At 33.2% G+C, this 19,997-nt stretch overlaps 1 protein-coding gene across 7 annotated transcripts in view; it reads right to left on the reverse strand.

Moving 5' to 3' along the window:
* Window positions 1-19,997, reverse strand: part of Tut4 (terminal uridylyl transferase 4) — a 122,728-nt gene that overhangs the window by 21,933 nt on the left and 80,798 nt on the right. For all 7 annotated transcript variants that reach the window (XM_071617827.1, XM_071617825.1, XM_071617826.1 and 4 more), the window contains exons 15-24: window positions 17,101-17,187; window positions 14,902-15,005; window positions 12,065-12,122; window positions 11,865-11,968; window positions 11,357-11,446; window positions 9,393-9,506; window positions 1,221-1,298; window positions 877-1,054; window positions 569-616; window positions 399-481 (exon numbers count right to left, since the gene is read on the reverse strand). In XM_071617827.1, the coding sequence (XP_071473928.1) occupies window positions 399-481; window positions 569-616; window positions 877-1,054; window positions 1,221-1,298; window positions 9,393-9,506; window positions 11,357-11,446; window positions 11,865-11,968; window positions 12,065-12,122; window positions 14,902-15,005; window positions 17,101-17,187 (944 nt within the window). The remainder of the gene's footprint in view (window positions 1-398; window positions 482-568; window positions 617-876; window positions 1,055-1,220; window positions 1,299-9,392; window positions 9,507-11,356; window positions 11,447-11,864; window positions 11,969-12,064; window positions 12,123-14,901; window positions 15,006-17,100; window positions 17,188-19,997) is intronic.

A 19,997-nucleotide genomic window follows, 5' to 3' on the forward strand; every position in this document is an offset into this window, starting at 1 on the left:
TCATGATGATATTTTCATCAAGATGATTTCTATAGATGGCAGAGGGTTAGGGTTAGTGAGCCAAACCTCAAATTCAATATTCAATTATCTCTTTCTCATTCACTCAACAAATGATTATTAGGTACGTACAATGTGCCTGACACTACAATTAGATCTTGTCCTCATGGAGCTTACTTGCTGAGGTAACAGAATTTAACAAGTAGATTAAACAAATAAACAAAATTTAATAAATATGTATTTCATCATGGTCTATTACAAGAAAAAAAAGTAGTGAGCTATGGCCATCTTTTTCCCTATTTATAACACCAACCTGGAAAGAGGATCAGGATTCTTATACTAGAAAAACAAAATTCTGCAACAAAAAGGAAAAGATTCAAAATTCAAATAACATAACTTACAGCTTCTCTGCCAATGAGTGGATAAAAGGGGGTACCAAAAAGTTTCCTTCCATTAATAAATGCCTTCATGATGAAATTGGTCACTATTGAAAAAAGAATAAAATAATAAAGATACAGACATTAATATGTCAGGGATTTAAGAGCAGGTAATCCATACATTTCAAACTTACTTTTTCTAGAAACTCCAGCACCAAGGTTATGATTCAAGTCAAAAGGATCTAAAAAAAAATATTTGTAATTAATGAATTATATTCATTGTAACATAAAATAGACTTGGCAAGAACTACAGTCTAATATTACATATTTTTAGACTGTCCAAGTCAGCAAATTATTCTTTTAAAATTATACATTAAGGGATGAAACTGATAAACATTAAGAGGAAGAATCTTTCAAATCCTAATGTGGTTCAGTTTTCTCCTCAATTTCCTTGGCCAAATTTCTGCTTTGTTATTGAATTAAAATCAACATAAATTATCACCTTCAATCGCAATGCATTTAGATGTCCACTGCTTTTCAAAAGTTGTCAATAGCTTTTTCTGCCGAATGCTAATTACATATTCCTTAAAATCAAACTCTTCAGTATAAAAGCGAAGAAGCCCCAACCAAAGCTCTCCTAAAGATTCTGTGTTCTTCCCAAGTGAAGGTAAACGCTTTTTCTACAGATAAGGAGAAGGAGAGGATGGTAAGAGGAGGGGATAAGAGAAATATCTATATTAGCCAAGATACGAACAGCAAATCCAAGTAATATTATTAAAATAAATTATGCAAATCCTAACATGTATATCTATGAGCATTTTATAACATGGACTATGAAAAAATTACCAGTTCTTCTGTTTTATCGAAGAAAAAAGCATTCCATCCATCAACCATTCTCTGTGGAATCTGTTTTCCATCAAAGATCTACATAAAAAAATTAATTTTATTATTAGATTTCAAGTTCTGCAACCAAAAGGCCTACAAACCATTACACCATTTTAGAATTTACCTAAGGAAGACATACTGAAATATCCTTCAAAGGAAACAAAGCCAGGATGGTATAATTTCATACTAAGCAATTAGTTAAATGTATCTATAAAAACCAAAGCTGAGAAAGAACACTGTAAGAGTATCATACTCTCCAAATGACAATTAATGTTATTTGATGGTCTCTATTTGGCCTATCAAAACACATCCAAACCACAGGAAAAAAAAATGAAGTTTCAGTAAAGGATTGATAAATACAGAAATATAAAATAGATAATACTGATTGATTACACACCCAAAAGGAAATCAAAAGAATAGTTTTAGGACCTGGATTCTTTTTTTTTTTTTTTTAATTGTAGATGGACACAGAATATATTTATTTTTATTGATTTACTTATTTTTTATGGTGCTGAGGATCAAACTCAGGGCCTCACATATGTGAGCAAACGCTCTAACACTGAGCTACAACCCCAACCTAGAGCCTAATTCTTTAATCAGTTATCTAAAAAGCACTTGGACGCTGGTTTTGTTCAACGGAAAATTATGTAGCTTTCCATGACAGCTTTGAAAAGATTATAAATCCTTATTATTCGTTATAAATAATAATTCAATGCCCTTGCAAACCAGGAGGGGAAAAAGAAATGCTAACTTATATGAACAAAAATATCCAATAAGATGATTTTATAGATACAACTAACCTCTAGAAGTTATTTGAAGACTTTTTTTCCCCCTAAAAGAGGTTTAAAGAAAGATTCAATAAACTGAAAAATAATGATAGGTTCAGGGCTGGGGATATAACTCAGTTGGTAAAGTGTTAGCCTTGCATGCACAAGGCTCTGGGTTCGATCCCCAGAACCTAAATAAATAGTAGGTTCAGAGTCAGCAGACCTCTTTTCAAGTCTCAGGCCTGCAAAATGGTGATTCTGATCAAAATAATCATCCTAGTAAGTCCTCAGTTTTCTCAGTGAAAACAAGAGATTACACTTATTAGGTCTGTCATTTAAAATTTTTATTCTTTTTTAACACTGTATAATCATTTTCGAAAATGGAACCTTTTAGGGAGCTTAAAAGGTCATATAAATAAAAGCAGAGGTGTTTAAGAGAATGCTGAATAAAGAAACCACACCACAACTTTACTTTATTCCATTCCTCACTCCCCAACAACACAATTATGGGTTCCAAAACACAGTTAAACCAGAAGACAGGGCTGGGATCGTGGCTCAGTGGTAGAGCACTTGCCTAGCATGTGTGAGGCACTGGGTTCGATTCTCAGCACCACATATAAATAAATAAAATAAAGGTCCATCAACAACTAAAAAAAAACCAAAAACAGAAGACAGTTAAAAACCACTAGATAAGGTAGATCTCACAGCCCTTTTCATTTCTGATGACATGATTTATAAAATTAAATACATATCTGGCCCCTTCAATTTCTTTCTCAGGTTTAAGCTCTTGGTGGCTAAGGAGTATAGCTTATCCCTGGAATTCAAATCACTCCTAAAACAAAGCTTCTCATATACAGAATATGTTTGTTTACTGAATATATTCACTCTGTATGTTACATAAAGATCAAGTTTCCATGGACTTAAGCTAGTAAGTTGCTTTTTATATTTTTAGAGAACAAACACAACTGCCAAAAATTATTTAGTATAAATCATGACATTTGATAAAACAAAAAAGTGAGAGCCTGACAATCACAGATATGAATACCTAAAACAAAACACATGGGGTTTTGCCCTCAAAAAGAAAAGTGAAGGTTTTAAGAAACTGCAGTGTAATATTTAACCTTAAAGATTAAAGATTCAAATGCTATTATAAATTATTCTGTAATTGTAAAATGAGTTTATTTTCCAGATGTTGAAATAATAAAAGTTACTTTGTTCTTTTAAAGAGAATTCTTACTTTTGAGTAGCAAAGGTAAGATTTAAACCCAATAATGTTTGCTAGTGACACATTTGAGTGGACCCATGGACCTTGGAAAGTGTTTCACAAATCACACATTTTGCCTCTTCTTTTGAACTCTCATATTTCACCATGCCTAACTCTATACTGTTTCATTTTCAATCCTCAGAAGCAGTAATGCTGCTCTCTCTTTCTGTCACTTGCTCACTCTCACTCAATATCAGTCATCCCTATCCAACCAGCGGCAGTCTTCCTTTTAAAATTCACTTAAGATCATCATATAAGTATAATAACAATTTTATATTTACTTTCTTATTTTATTGTAATATTTTAATATCTATAGCTATATTTAAATTGCAATTGTTTTTAATTGTTGAAAAAAACAGATAATGCAGAATTTGCTATCATTGATACTAAGCACATTCGCTGCTATGCTACTCCTACCATCATTCATTTACAAGATTCATTTTATCTGTAAAACTAAAACTCTTTAGCTACTGAACTATAATTTCCCAGTCCTCCTGCTCCTAGCCCTTGGCAACCACCATTCTACTTTCTGTCTCTATGAATTTGATTCCTCTGGAGAGCTCATTAAGTGAAATCAAAAATATTATCTTATTCTGACTAGCTTACCTCACTAAGCACATGTCATCAAGATTCATTCATTAAATTATTATTTTTCAGTTATTACAGTTTAAGAAAACATAAAATTTCATACAATTATATGAGAACACCACTCTCAAATATCTTTTAGTATTAATTTTCATGTGAAAATTTGCTTTTACTTATTGATTTTCTAGAATAACAAAAATTTTCTGCTTAGAAAAGCTCCTTTTGAGCTAAACAACTTTGCATTATTAATCATCAAAAACAACTTCAAGCATTAGTAATATCCAATCACTTAAGTTAAATTCAAGTACAAATGGAGTCAGAGATAATTAACTTCATTAAACATGTTCTTACCCTTAGAAAATGATCCAGGCCAATGACCAATACTTACATGATGCCAGAGCAAGGGGCAATGGGAACCCATATGACTACCCAAAAGAGGTCAGAAGAAAAAACCCATATATCGTTAGTCTATATAGTTTAGCTCTTAAACTATAAACGAACTTTCTACAATTATAACAATTCTCTACAATCACAGTCAGAGGACAAAGGCAGAAGGAAATTTTCCTAAGCTATTCCAAGAGGCCAGCATTACCAAATACCAATACCACAGCAAGACATTATAAGAAAAGAAAACTACAGACCAATATCCTTCATGAACAAAAATGCAAAATTTTCAACAAAACACTACCAAATTGAGGGCTGGGGTTGTGGCTCAGTGATAGAGTGCTTGCCTAGCATGTGTGAAGCGCTATGTTCGATTTCCAGCACCACATATAAGTGTAAATATATAAATGTCCAGTGACAACTTAAAAAAAAAAAAAAAAACGTAACAAATTGAATCCAACGATATATAAAGAAAGCTATACACCAAGACCAAGTGAGATTTATCAAAGGTATACAAGGCTAGTTCAACATTCAAAAATCAATTAATAAAACCCCTCAGATTAACAGTTCAAGGAAGAAAAATCACATGATCGTATCAATAGATGCCGAAAAGGCATCAGATAAAAATCCAACACCCATTCACAATTAAAAAATAAAGCCAGTAAAGTAACACATTCTTTTTTTTTGAGAGAGAGAGAGAATTTTTAATATTTATTTTTTAGTTTTTTGGCGGACACATCATCTTTGTTTTCGTATGTGGTGCTGAGGATCGAACCCGGGCCGTACGCATGCCAAGCGAGCGTGCTACCACTTGAGCCACATCCCCAGCCTCAGTAACACATTCTTAATAGTCTCAGCTATGCGGAAAGCCAAGGTGGGAGGATCACTTGAGACGAAGGTTTATTTCAAAACCAGTCTGGGGAACATGGTAGAATCCATCTTTAAAACAAAATAATAAAGATATTATTTCAAAACCCTCAATAAACTAGAAATAGAGAATCATGATTTAGATGTGAGGTATCTCCCAAAAGCTCATGTGTGAAACAATGCAAGAAAGTTTAGAGGTGAACCGATTGGGTTATGAGCATCTTAACCTAATTAGTGAATTAATCCCAGTTAAGGATTAAATGGGTGGTAACCGGAGGCAGGTAGGGTGTGGATAGAGGGGGAAGGTGTGCTTTTGGGGAATATATTTTGCCCATGGTGATAGAAGGCTCTCTGCTTCCTGTTGGGCATGTTCTGAGCTGCTTTCCTCCAATACACTCTTCTGCCATTTCGCCCTGCTTTACCTCAAACCCTGAGGAATACAATCAGCCATCTCTGGTCTCAGACCTCTGAAACCTGAGACCCAAAATAAAACTTTTCCTCTTCTAATTGTTCTTGTCAGGTCTTTTGTCAACAGCAGTGAAAAAGCGAACTAAAATAGAGGGGCATTTCCTCAGTGTGATTTAAAAAAAAGAAAAGAAAGAAAGAAATTAAAAGAAAAAAAGTCTACAAAAATTATTGCTAACATCATACTTGATGAGAAACTGTAAGCTTGCCAACTAAAATCAGGGACAAGGCAAGGATGTAACCTTTCACCTACTCCTTTTCAATACATGAAAAGTCCTAAATAAAGCCAATACTGAAAGTCCTAGATAATGCAATAAAAAAAGAAAAGAAAGTAAGCAGAATATACATTGGGAAGGAAGAAATAAAGCTTTCTTTATTCACATGACATGATCATTTATGTAAAAAATCTGAATCAACAAAATAACTCCAGAACTAATAAGTAATTAAAACAAGGTTATAAGACACTGGTTAACAAACAAAACTCAGTTGCTTTCCTACTTTCCTATATACAAGAAATTAAAAGCTAGAAACAAAGTGAAATTTCAAAATAGAAAATGCAATACTTTGCACCCCAAAAATTAAACACCTACATATAAATGTAACAATATATGCACAAGATCTACATGAGGAAAACTATAAAACCGAGGAACAAAATCAAAGAATTAAATAAATGGAGAGATGTTCCATGTTTATGGAAGGAAGACTCAATATTGCCAAGGTGTCAATTCTAATCAAAATCCCAACAAGTTATTTCATAGATATCAACAAACTGACTCTAAATTTTATAAAAAGAAGCAAAAGACCCAGAATAGCCAATACAATATTGAAGGAGAAGAATAAATAAAGCTGGAGGACTTATACATCTCAACTTCAAGAAATATAAAGCTATAGCAATCCAGAGTTTGGTACTGGTAAAAGAACAGACAAATAGATCAATGGAACAAAACAGAATGCTCAAAAACAGACCTACATAAATACAATCAACAGACACTTGACAAAGGAGCAATGGTAATACAATGGAGCAAAAATAGTCTTAACAAATGGTGTTGAAACAACTGAACATCCATATGCAAAACAGATCTAGAAACAATCTTAACACACTTCACAAAAATTCACTCAAAATGGACCATAGTCCTCAATGTAAAATACAAAAATATTAAACTCAAAGAAGACAATGTAGGGGAAATTCTAGAGGAGCTTGAGTATAGCAGTCCCTTTTTAGATACAACACCAAAGGTAGGATTCAAGAAAGAAATAATGCACATGCTGGACTTCATTAAAAGTAAAAATACTCTGCTCTGCAAAAGACAATGTCAGAGAATGAGTAGACAGGACAGGGAGAAAATATTTGCAGAAGACACAGCTGAGAGAGAACTATTATCCAAAATACACAAAGAATTCTTAAACTCAACAGTAAGAAAACAAACTTTTAAAACATAGGCCTAAGACTTTAACATACACTTCAACAAAGATACAAATACAACAAATAAACATATGAAAAGGCATATAACATCATATGTCATCAGGAAAATGCAAATTCAAACAATAATGACATACTACCATATGCCTAGCAGAATAACCGAAGTCTAGATCACTGACAACAACAAATGCTAATGAGGATGTGGAACAACAGGAATTCTAACTCACTGCTGAATGAAAAATGGAATAACCACTTGCAAAAACACTATCACAGTTTCTTATAAAACTAAGTATACTTATGAACCAACAATCCTGCTTCTTGGTATTTACACATAAGACTTGAAAACTATATGCACACAAAAACCTGCATATGGACCTTATAGAAGCTTTATTCATAACTGCCAAACCTTGAAGCAACTAAAATGACCTTCAGTAAGTGAATGCAAAAAGAAACTTGATATAAACAGTTATAATGGAATGTTGTTCAGCACTTAAAATAAATGAGCTATCTACCCATGAAAAGAGATGAAGGAATCTTAAATACATATTATGGAGTGATATGATTTGAATATTCACAATATTCCCAAAAGTCCATGTGTTAAAGGCTTAGTCAAGTCACCAGGATGATGCTATTGGGAGATGCTATAAACCTTTAGGAGGTAAGGTCTACTGGAAGGTCCTTAGATCATTGGGACAGGGTCCTCAAAAAGAACTATGGGGCCCCAATCTCTCAGTCTCTCTGCCTCTTAGCTCATGATACAAGCAGCTGACTCCATCGCTTTCACCTACTATGATGTGCTGCTGTCACTGGAGGCCCAATGGAATAGGGCCACCTGATCTTGGACTGGAACCTCCAGAAACCTGAGTCAAAATAAACCTTTTCTCTTTGTAAGTTAATTGCCTCAGATATTTCAGTAGTATTATAGTAATGAGAAGCTGATACACTAAATGAAAAAAGACAATCTGAAAAGGCTACATACTACATGTTTCCAACTGTATGACATTCTAGAAAAGACAAAATTAAGGCAATAAGATCAGTGATCGCCAAGAATTGGAGTGGGGGGATGACTAGGCAGTGCACAGATAATTTTTAAGGCAGAGAAAATACTTGATAATATCTGTATGATGCTATAGTATTGGATGCATCATTATATATTTGTCCAAACCCACAGCATATCCAACACCAAGAGTGAGCCCCAAAGTAAACTATGGACTTTGGATGACGTATCAGTATCAGTTCACCAGCTGTCACAATGTACCACTCCAGTGGGGTTGATAATAAGGGCAACTATGTTTTGTGTGGGCAGGGGCTAAATGAGAAATTCCTATACATTCCTCTCAATTTTGTTGTGATCTTAAAACTGCTCTACAAAAATAAGGAAATTAAATAGACACACACACACACCCCACTCCACCCAACAGAGACTCAGCTAGCAATTTTCTGCTAGGAAGATAATATTTAAAATGTTTATTTTCTTTTTACTATTTGTTTAAAAGAAGAAAAGAAATGCTGCTAAAAACACAGTCTTAGAGAACTTTTGAAAATTTACTAAGGCCATCTGACACCTATCATATGACTTGCTATTATGTGATTTTCTTTTCTGCATGACTATCAGAAAAATAAGTCTACAAATATGTGAAATCAAAATATGTAATTTTTCCGAACAACTCTGATGCTTCTCTCCTACCTCAAAATAGTCATCCTTCTAAGAAATTAGAACTGGATCCTCTCTAATGCCTACAGGTCCACATTAGCCAAGAAGGAACAGATAGATGATTAAGAACTCCTTTATACCTATTTCAGCGAGTATAATTTGGCTACAGAAAGTGACTCAATGAGTCATCAGTTCTGAATGAATATGAGTACAATCCAGTTCTCTCAATGTACATTCTACTATTTAATGCAATTAACATGTCTTCAAAAGAGATGAGAAAATTTTTCTTTGAGTTTTTTTTTTCTTAACCAAAATTCACAAGACTGACTTAAGCATACACAGAATTAAATCAAATTTCATAGTCAAGCATGAGGAAGGAAAACACTTCATAAACAATTTATGAACTTCCATCTGAGAGACCAGAATATATATGAATATATATGAGTTTATGGATGGCTACAAGAACTTCATAATAATCTGCAGCAAGCTAAGACTGTGAAATTTTAAAATGTTGCAAGATATTCAATGGTTCTATTCATTTCATATTCTTTTAGTAGTTTATGTGATCCCATAATAATTTTTCGAAAGCTTCATTGTTAATTATAGCATTAAATTGAAGGAGAAAACAACCATGATGAAATGAGCTGAGTAATAAATCACGTAATTTCTGCTGTGTTTAAATGCATTGTTTGCAAAAAATACCTTTACAGTTTTCTTAAACACCTACCTCTTGTAGAACTGGGATAACAGGTGGCTTTCTCTGCTGCAGAAAGTACAGCACCATAAGGATATATGCATATGAAGATAAACTTCCCCTGGAAGCATCTCCAATGTCACAACGCTAAAATATATATATATAAAGATTGAAAATAAAACTTCAGAGTTTCATTCCATACAGAAGTATTGATGACTTTGAGACACTGTTTTTAAAACTCACTGAACTAAAAAATGTCCAAAAGTTCTGTTACAAACTGTTATAAAGGGTGTGGGGGAAACCAGCACTTTCATACATTACAGATCAGAGTATAAATCAGGACAAACTTTATGAAGAATAATTTGGCAATATCAATATGATGAAAGTATTTCTTTTGACCTAGCCATTCTAAGAATTTATCTTGCAAAAATGCCCAAAAAAGTATGAAATGACTAAATTCTTTATTGTAGTACAGTTATAATATGAAGTAATTTCCAAGATCTATTAAGAAAAGCAAGATCTATGAATCAAAGCAAAGGGTAGAACAATGTTTTCAGTGTGCTTAGACCTAGAATAAACAGGAGACAGGAAATTCATGTATTCGTAGTGGTATGATATATTTCTGAAAGGATACAGAGGAAATTTTAACACTGGCTGCCTCCAGTAATAAGCAATAGTTGGTTAGGAAATAAGTAGGGAACGTTTTCTACTTTCCACTATAAACACTTTTATTTTAAATTTGTTTTTTGGGGTTTGGGGGACAGGGGATTGAACCCAGGGGCACTTAACCCATGAGCCACATCCCCAGCCCTTTTTGTTTATTTATTTATTTGTTTTTAATTTTGAGACAGGATCTTGCTAAGATGCTGAAGGCCTCACTCTGTTGCTGAAGCTGACTTGGAACTTGTGATCCTCCTGACTCAGCCTCCTGAGCTGCTAGAACATAAACACCTTTAGACCTTTTGAATTCTGAACCACATGAGTACATCAGCTATACAAATTTTTTTTCATTTAAAAAAAAAAAAACACTAAAAGACTACTCAGAAATTTCTCCTACTGAGTGAGAAATTACCTCACAGTTATAAGTTAAAGGAATGATTTCTCTGATGTGAACCACTTGGCTTGATTTCCAAAGCTCCATGTAGCTATAACAAAACCATCATGCTGGAGTTATTATTCTGTGAGGTGATTCTAGAAAAGTAGCTTTATCAAGTCTTATATGTAGTATGTGCCAGCATGCATTTCTTTTCTAACACACTTTTCTGTCCAGAAAGACATGTATAGGAAAATCTAAACAAATATGCTTTCTTATTGAAAAGAGTGAGATTTATGAAATGAAAATCTGACCAAGTCATTTCCAACTAAAATTCTTCCACTAACACATCACAAAATTAACTCTTTACTAAACAGCTACCATAAGTAGGCTGAACTAAAGTATACTGAACTAGGAAAATAGATTCCTGTCTTAATGTAATTTATATATTCAGCAAAATGAAAACAATCCAGTGTTACAACAAGTGTTTCAACAAAACATAAGATTCTATTTGTATTATTTTGTTTTTGTTTTCTTGGTCAGAAAAATTGATCATTAAACCCAAATACCAGATTTTCTAGCCCAGAGATGCTTTAAATATAGAGTTTGCCAATTACCATGCCTAGGATTGAAAATCATTACTATATTACCCCCAACAGGTATAATAAATTACAATAAAATAAAAGATCATTATACTACCCCAACAGGTATAATAAATTCAACACATTTAATATAGAGTATATTTTTTTCAAGGTCAGATACTAATGGGGAGGCAGAGGCAGGAGATCACTTAAGTCCAAGGTTCAAAGCCATCCTGGGCAACACAGTAATGTACCCTATCTTTTGGGGCGGGGGGACTAGATAAATAAAAACTGAGACAATATTTTTACAAGTCTAACATCAGTATGTTTCACTTCATCATGAATATTACAACAAAGTACATCATTAACTTCTTTATAAATACCTTAGCAAACACTTTCATAGTATATCCCAAGTACTGTACTCGAGGATCAATAGCTGCATAAGTAGCTAGCATTCTTGTGTTATGTTGAGCCTGAAAAACAATTCCATATTTGAAAATATTTCTTAAACTCACAAATAAAAAACACTTCAAACAGAATATATATAAATGTAAATTTTTTAAATATTTATTTTTTTAGTTGTAGTTGGACACAATACTTTTTTTTAAAATTTATTTATTTTTATGTGGTGCTGAGGATGGAACCCAGGGCCTCACATGAACTAGGTGAGCACTCTACAGCTGAGCCACAACCCCAGCCCTACAAACAAAAATTTTAAAATACCTATTAACAAGTGAAATAAAAACTTACCTTCAATCTGAAGGCAAGAGCAAATTGATAAATACACTCTTTCCTTACAGTGCTCACACTTGAAATTTTTAAGCATATAGGTATAATCAGTAACCTGTAAACAGAAAATTAAAGTATACCTGGCCTGTAAGAGAAACTTACCAATGTATTATACAAACTGATATCGCCTTCTAATCCACTTCGTCTGTGTTCAAATTTTACGATAGGCACTTTGGCAGTAGTTATAGGCAAAATGTTTCTTAAACCTGATTAAAAAAAAAAAAACTTAAGTAGGTTAAATAATTTTCATAATGCTATGAAGTATTTTCTTTTGTTTTAAAGCAAAGATTTGAACTTTATACCTGGATGTCTCTTAAGAATTTTCGCCAAATTTTCAATTATTTCCTTACAATTTAATTTCTAAAAAAAAAAACAAAAAATAAAGTTTAATTCAATTTGGTCTTGTGCAAATTCTAGTATCATACAGGCATTGCATAGTAATATTTTAAAATTTGTAGCCATAATGCATTACATATAACCTTGCTACTCAATGCATATGTGGTTTATAGACCCATAGCATCAGCATAATCTGAGAAAATAAAAGAAATGCAGAATCACAGGCTCCTCCCCCATCTATTGAACCATAATCTGCATTTTAACAAAACCCAAAGGTAATTCAAATGCAGATTTAAGTATGAGAAGCACAAAGATAGGGGTATAATATGGTTTTCAATATGTGACTCAATAACTAAAGATGGGTTTGGTAAGGGCAAAGAAATATATTAAAAACACAGGCTCTAAATTTAGATAAATCTGAATTAAAATTTTGAACTAAGTATTGACTAGCTGTATGGCTTAACCTTAATCCCTCTCAGCATCACATTTTTACTTTATAAAATCAAGATAATCATAAATTTCTGCCTTAAAACAGTTGTTGGGAAGATTACATAAGACATGTTTGTAAAGCATTCAGTAGTAAGCTTGACACAAAACTGAGTACTTGAAAATTCTGAGCTATTTATTATGTCAATATGTTGATAAGAAAAGGAAAGATAATCCTATAAGCAGCACCTATTTTCACAAGGAAATTCTTACTTTTACAAATGTAAATGTACTGCTTTTTAAGAAGAGTGCAGAGTTGATATGGTAATGATAATAAAACTACAAGAAACACAGATGATAACAAGTATTATAAATTAACTGTATTAAATTGAAGGTATGACCATCAATCCCAAGAGTTATTACAAAATAATCCTTGCGTGAAGCAGTAGCCATAGCAGTTTAATTTGGGTATTTTCAAGGGAATCATTAGTTACCAATTCATGCACAATAAACTGAACAAAGGAGGTAATTTTTCTCTTTATTATGCAAAGATATAAATTACGATAGAATTTTTAAGTTTTAATAATGTCTCATCTGGAATATTTTATTCTTTTTCGTTGCTTCAACTTATGCATGTGAATGGCAGAGTTTACATCATATACAAATCCTTAGTGATTAGAAGTCTGATAATTAAATTTTACATAAAACATATCTATAACTCTTAACTCCTTCCTGGATAAAAATCACTTCCTATCCCCTCAATTATTGCTCTTCAAAATGGAGACAGGAAGCATCTTTTCAAGAGGTGATAAAAAGTGAGTTAAAAAAAAAATTACTTGTTAACATTTCAGTTTCTTTATAGAACAAGATAGATGAAGTTGTCTTGCTGCCGAGTGCTTTACAAACATGTCTTATGTAATCTTCCCAACCACTGTTTTAGGGCAGGAATTTGTGATTATCTTGATTTTATACCGTAGAACTGTGATGCTAAAAGGGGTTAAAGATTAGTCATACAGCTAGTCAAGTAAGTTCAATACTTAGTTAACACCACAATCTACTTCTTAGGCCCAGAAATAAGGATCTACCAGGTATCAACACTATCTTTGCTACAGGCATGACAACGTAATAAACACTTTTTGAAAGGACTATATCAAAAATGCACAAGTACACTACTCTGCTGAATTATTTTATCATGTAACAGAGGCAATACTGACACTCTGTAGATGCCAGAAGCTTGGCCTCACAACTTAAGTAGGTTAAATAATCTTGCAAGTAGTTCCTGATTTTGAAACATAAATACCAAAAGCTATGCTGGTAAAAGACATCTACAAGGATCCCTCCTTTTCTAACTGGTACTATAAAGTTATAGGACATTTCTTCCCGCTCAACCCATTCCTTTTTCCACTAGAGCCTGGATAATCTCAATCCTACTACTGGGGAAATCCTACAAAGAAGGAAAGCCTAAGGACCCACTCTCACTGCTGAGACTTCACTGCTCCTGGCATCTGAAGGTGGAACTCAGAAAGCTTTCAATTTCATAAAGTAGTAATTAGGTGCTACAGTACTATTAGTATTATATTTAATCTACATTATGGGTTCAAATAATTACAAAAAGGCAGTGAGATACAACAAAAAGAGCATAAACTCTGGTGTCAGACAGACCTGGATTCAAATCCCAGCTCCAACACTTACTAGCTGTGTGAACTTGGGCAATTCAGTTTATCTTTCAAAGCCTGAGTTTTCTCATCTATAAAATGAGGTAAATAATATCTATCTCGAACATAGGTATAAGAATGAATTGAGATAATATATGTTTAAGTGTTGGATATGAAACAAATGTTAGTTCCCTTTCCAACCCAAAATGAGTTTCTAAAGCTCACTTATAACATAGCTTCCATGGAAAAAATGTAAGTGGTCCCAAAGTACAATTAACTTTTAGAATACAACCCCGTTATAAATTAGATGACTATCTATATTTTCTATTTATAATGATACAAAGTCATTACCTAATGGAAAATAATATAAGACAGAGTAAGCAAAAACAATATTAACAAGCAAACTGAAGCACCAGCTTCTCATTGTTTCTAATGCAAAAATTTTAACTTTATGGTACACTGACTTTTTCCAAACTTTCATTACAAAACATCTGTAATTCTCAGTGATATGGCTTTTATATTACAAATGACTGAAATGGTAAATTTACTTAAGATATGAATATCTTCTAAACTGCTAATGATTTTATATTTCAAATGCTGCTATTGATAATACATTTATACAAAGACTGGCATCATGTGTTTTCTCAATATTACATACAAAAATAAAAATATTCATCTTTAGGGAAAAAAATTTTACACCTTTTCCAAACACTAATTCTTACCTCTGCATTTTCATGGCCTTCCAAGGTCATACAAATATCCAGATCACTATCACGAAATCCAAATCCATTTTTAGAAGAGCCAAATAAGCACAATCTTGCCTTTTCTAAGCAAAGGAAAAACAAGTCAAAAGTCTTAGGGAAGAAGAATCTTCTAATATCTACTAATAACCTAACATAAAGTGACCTTGTCCACTTCTATGATTTAAATTACTTACCACTGGAAGACATGCTGAGAAATTCTAAAACATCCAAATCTTTTGTTCAAGTTCCCATACCACGTTTCCACTTGCTCTTTCCACTTTTGTAGACCCCATGAATTCAACATGTCTAAACTAAAATATCAACTTCACCCCAAACCTAGTATTATCCCTACAATCCCTATTTTCAGCAAATAGGGATTTGCTGAAATCTGTTCAATTGCCCAAGTCAGAAATATATGTGAGATCCTTAATAACCCTCTCAATCTCCACATGCGCAATCACTGAGACATTTAGCTTCTTCCAACTTAACTATAAATCCATCTACCTTCATTTGTTTTCAACATCACTACCAATAATCAAGACATATATTTGAGAATTTACCTCTTGAAAATAAACCTAATTCTTTCAGGACAATTCAAGTAGATTTATAAATACTATCTTAGTACAATAGGATTAATAAATTCTCCTCCAAAAGTAAATGACTAATTCACTAGATATAAATTATGATAATGTTATTCCTTCACATTTACAATTCTTCAATAATAGCTACAACTGCAAACAAGTTGCAGCTTAACAGGGTTGGACTTTTCTTCCTCTCGATTCTTAAGCAGACTACTCACTTAGGGAACAAATTCTATATTTTCAAAACAATCCTTCCATCTGATTCTGATGCTCTACTTGAAATACAAATGACAACTGAGAGGCATAAAAGAAGCTACAATTATTAGCAAATAAAAACATGAGTTTAAAAGAGACTTAGATTTAATTGATATTTTATATATACTAACAACATTTTTAAGCAGAATCAAATAGCAACAAATCATCTTTCAAAATACAAATTTATTTTGATTCTAAATTAACTGTTTATGTACTTCTAAAATATTTGGACACAAAATTCTTGATTCTTCACCCGCATGCTGAAAACCTGCTCTTCCTGCTGTCTTTGCCATTTCATTAAATAGCACCACCCAACTGCTCAGCATAAATCTTGATTTCCTTCTTTCTTTCTTTCTTTCATATCTCACCTATGATAAATGCATCAGCAAATCCTGTTGGCTCTACCTTTAAAATATACCCCAGTTTCCAACCACTTCTCATCCTCTCCAAATCACTATTATGTTTCATTTGACTTATGCATCACTTTCCTAAATGTTTGCTTGCCTTTTTTTTTTTTTTTTTTTTTGGTGTTTGATACTAGGTATTGAACCCCAGGAGTATTTTACCACAGAGTTAGATGCACAGCATTTTATTTTTATTTAGGGTCTTGCTAAACTGCTAAGGGTGGCCCTGAACTTGCAATCCTCCTGCCTCAGCCTCCTATATCACTGGAATTACGTGCATACACCATCACACCCAGTTTGCTTGCTTCTGCTCTTAAGGCCCTATGTTCTATTCTCTCAGACCATGTGTCATTTAACAGCTAAAAGCCTGGAAGGCCTCCAAAGCCTTTCATTGGGTACTCAAAATAAAAGTCAAAGTCCTACTACTAACGTCCATGAAACAATACCTAGGCTCTGACCTCATCTTTCTATTACAGTCTCCCTCACATTCTCCACTCCAACTATACTGTACTTTTGGTCTTCAACCATGACAGATATAATCTAATCTTGGGTGTTTGTACTCACTGCTCTTTCTCTATACAATATTTTCTCTTTGAATATTCATAGAACTTGCTCCTTCATATTGTTAAGGATTCTACTCAAATGCCACCTTATCAAAGAAACTTACCATAGTAACCCATCACTTCTTTTATCTCCTGCATTTAATACACATACTATTTGCTGATACAATATATTTAGTTGACTATTTAGTTTTATTAGTTGACTGTCTCCCCTCTGAAATACATACTTCATGAAAGCAAGTTTCACCTCTTTTACTAGCAATGTGTCCCTAAAAATTAGAACACATAACATTCAATAAACATTTTTTAAATAAATGAATGAAACCCAAGACCATATGGCCACAGTAACAAAACAATCAATTTTTACATATGACATACCATCATATTCTTTTTGAATAAACTTTTCCAAGCCAATTAAAATTTGCTCCCTGTTGTGTTGTTCAGAGAAAGGTGGTGATAACTCATCTAGGTTTGAAAATGGGGAGGAGAGAGAAATAGAAAAAGTAAGAAAAATAGAATCTGAAAATATCTTCAAATATTTATCCTAAAAATTATACTTACCATTTCATTATTTGTTAACTCTTCTGACTTTAAACCATAAATGTTACTAGAGAAGGGGCAGTGGAGCAGCAAAAGATAATTTTTAAAAGACCTGTTTACATTTCACACAATTGTTTTCCCTATGAGATACCTACAAATATATAAAATATATTAAATTTTTCAAACGATTTAATGCTGTCTTATTTTTCCCAGACATTCCACTCCCCTTCCATATCCATGCTTGTTTTTCCCTCCTGTATTCATACTGCTATCCTAGGCATCTGGTCCACTCAAATCTAACAATTTCCTTAAATGTCTGGTCAAGACTCAAATCTTCTCTATAAACTACTCTGCCTAACCACAGCCTTAAAGACCTGCCCTTGTTTTGATTCAATTTATTTAGTTCTCCAAATTGCCTGACATAATGTAACACCTGATTTTATATTGTCCTTTGAATTTTCTAGTTATTCCATTTATATCAATCCTATTTTCCAATAGAACTATACATTCCTTAAGAACAAAGTTTTTTTCTTTTTCCTTCTTTCTTTCCCATCTCTACCTCAAGATATCCCCAAAACATAATACAGGAACAATGCAATAATTTATCAAAATTTTGCTATAATGAAATTAAACTAATATTCAATTAAAAAAAAAAAAAAACAAATATAGCAACAATAGATATGGGAGAGAGCAGAAGAGATGAAATGGGGTGTGTTTAATATTTTTAGTTGTAGATGAATACAATATCTTTATTTTATTTATTTATTTTTATGTGGTGCTGAGGATCAACCCAGTGCCTCACATGTGCTAAGCAAGTGCTCTACCACCTAGCCAGAACCCCAGCCCGTGTGTGTGTGTGTGTGTGTGTGTGTACGCACGTTTTAAGGCAGTGGAACTATTCTATTATTATACTATAAATGGTAGATACATGACATAATGAATGCTATAGTCCAAGTGTCTCCCAAAGACCCATATGCTATAGGTTTGGTCCCCAACCCATGGTGCTAACTTGGATTAGTGGAACCGTTAAGAGGTAGGATCTATTGTGATGGGAGTTTTCCAGTCTTTGGGGCATGCACTAAAAGGGCCTATTCTGACCCTATACCCTCCTCTTCTTTTGCATAGCAGTTTTGAGGTAAACAGTTTTGTCATGCCATGTGGTTCCACCATGGAGTGCTATCTCATCAAAGGCCCAAAGTCCAAGGGTTAACCAACCCTAGATTAAAACTTCTAACATTGTAAACCAAAAATAAACCTTTTCTCTTATGAGATGACTTCTCTGTTATTTATTACGGTGAGAGGAAATGACTAACATAATGCATTTGTCAAAACCCATAGAACTTTGCAACACAGAATGAGCCTTAAAGTATGCAAATATTTCAAAATCATGGAAAAGGTCAAGGCATTCAGGATGGAATAAAGACTGTGACAAAAGAATCTAACTGTATTATAAATGTACAATACAACTTCATTCAACAGAATAGGAAAAAGGTGGTGCTGGGCCTAAGTAACTTTGAAAATTAGCGGAATCTGTAAAATTAAGGTCAAAGGGAACTACGAGAAGCACTGTATTCTAACTGATGAAGTTTCCCATGGGAATATAAATGCTTTAACAGTTCTGATGCTGCTTTACAAGTGTACTGAAATGCTACAATTAAACAGGTAGTAGATGGTGGGAACCAGCTTTCTCATTACTGGAATGGGAGTTTACAGATAAGCAAAGAGAAGAGGTTAGAATGAGTCATGTGGTAATGGTTCAAAGTTGGATATTAGTATGGAGTTGTGTTTAGCTTAAACATAGATAAGATGATCACATACAGAAATATTTATAGATAAGTACAAATAAATGAGTTATTTGTTATTTTCTTCCTGTAAGAAGTCCTGAAAGCAAAAACATTCCAGTAGAATCAAGAACACCTAGTGTTCAGATCTCAGATCCTAATACCATTCTCCCATAACAAAGAACCAGGGCTCCTTGGAGAAATTTTAAGACTACGTCAGAAAACATACATGATGATCCTGGAGCATCTTGTAGTAACAGGAAGTAAGGAAGGGCTAAAAAACAAACAAACCACACACTGATGAGGGCACATCAAAGGGATACAGTTGCCAAAAGAGCTCCCAAATTCTAGCCAAAGCTAGAATTCATTGCATAATAAAAATAAATCAGTATTGGATTATATTCCAAGGTATAAAATATCTGTGAGTCCACAGTGAGAGAAAAATAATAAAAATAAATGTTATGAATTGTACCTTAATAAAACTTTTATAGTACCATGATCTAATCATTCCACTCAAATATTAACCCAAGGAAAAAACTAGCGTATGTTTATACCAAAACACATAATCTGAATGTGTATGACAGATTTATTTGTAATAGCCAAAATTTAGAAATAAGCAAAATATTGATTAATAAGCAAGTAGATAAACAAACTGTAACATGTCCATACAATGGAAGATTACTTACTCACCAATAAAAAGAAATTGATCACTGACACACATAACAGCATAAATGAATCTCAAACAATTACTCTGAGTGAAGGAAGTCAAACCTTCCCCCGACAAACGAACACATTCTGTGTAACTGCATTTACACAGAACTCTAGAAAATACAAACTAATCTATAGTTAAGTGATAGAAGCAGTTAAGTGACTGCCAGGCAGTAGGTAGGAACAGGGAAGGGTAAGAGGGAGGAATTACACTGGGGAATTACAATGTCATGTTATGACATCAGA

The sequence above is a fragment of the Marmota flaviventris genome, chromosome 10, assembly GCF_047511675.1.
Source record: "Marmota flaviventris isolate mMarFla1 chromosome 10, mMarFla1.hap1, whole genome shotgun sequence".
NCBI lineage: Eukaryota > Metazoa > Chordata > Mammalia > Rodentia > Sciuridae > Marmota > Marmota flaviventris.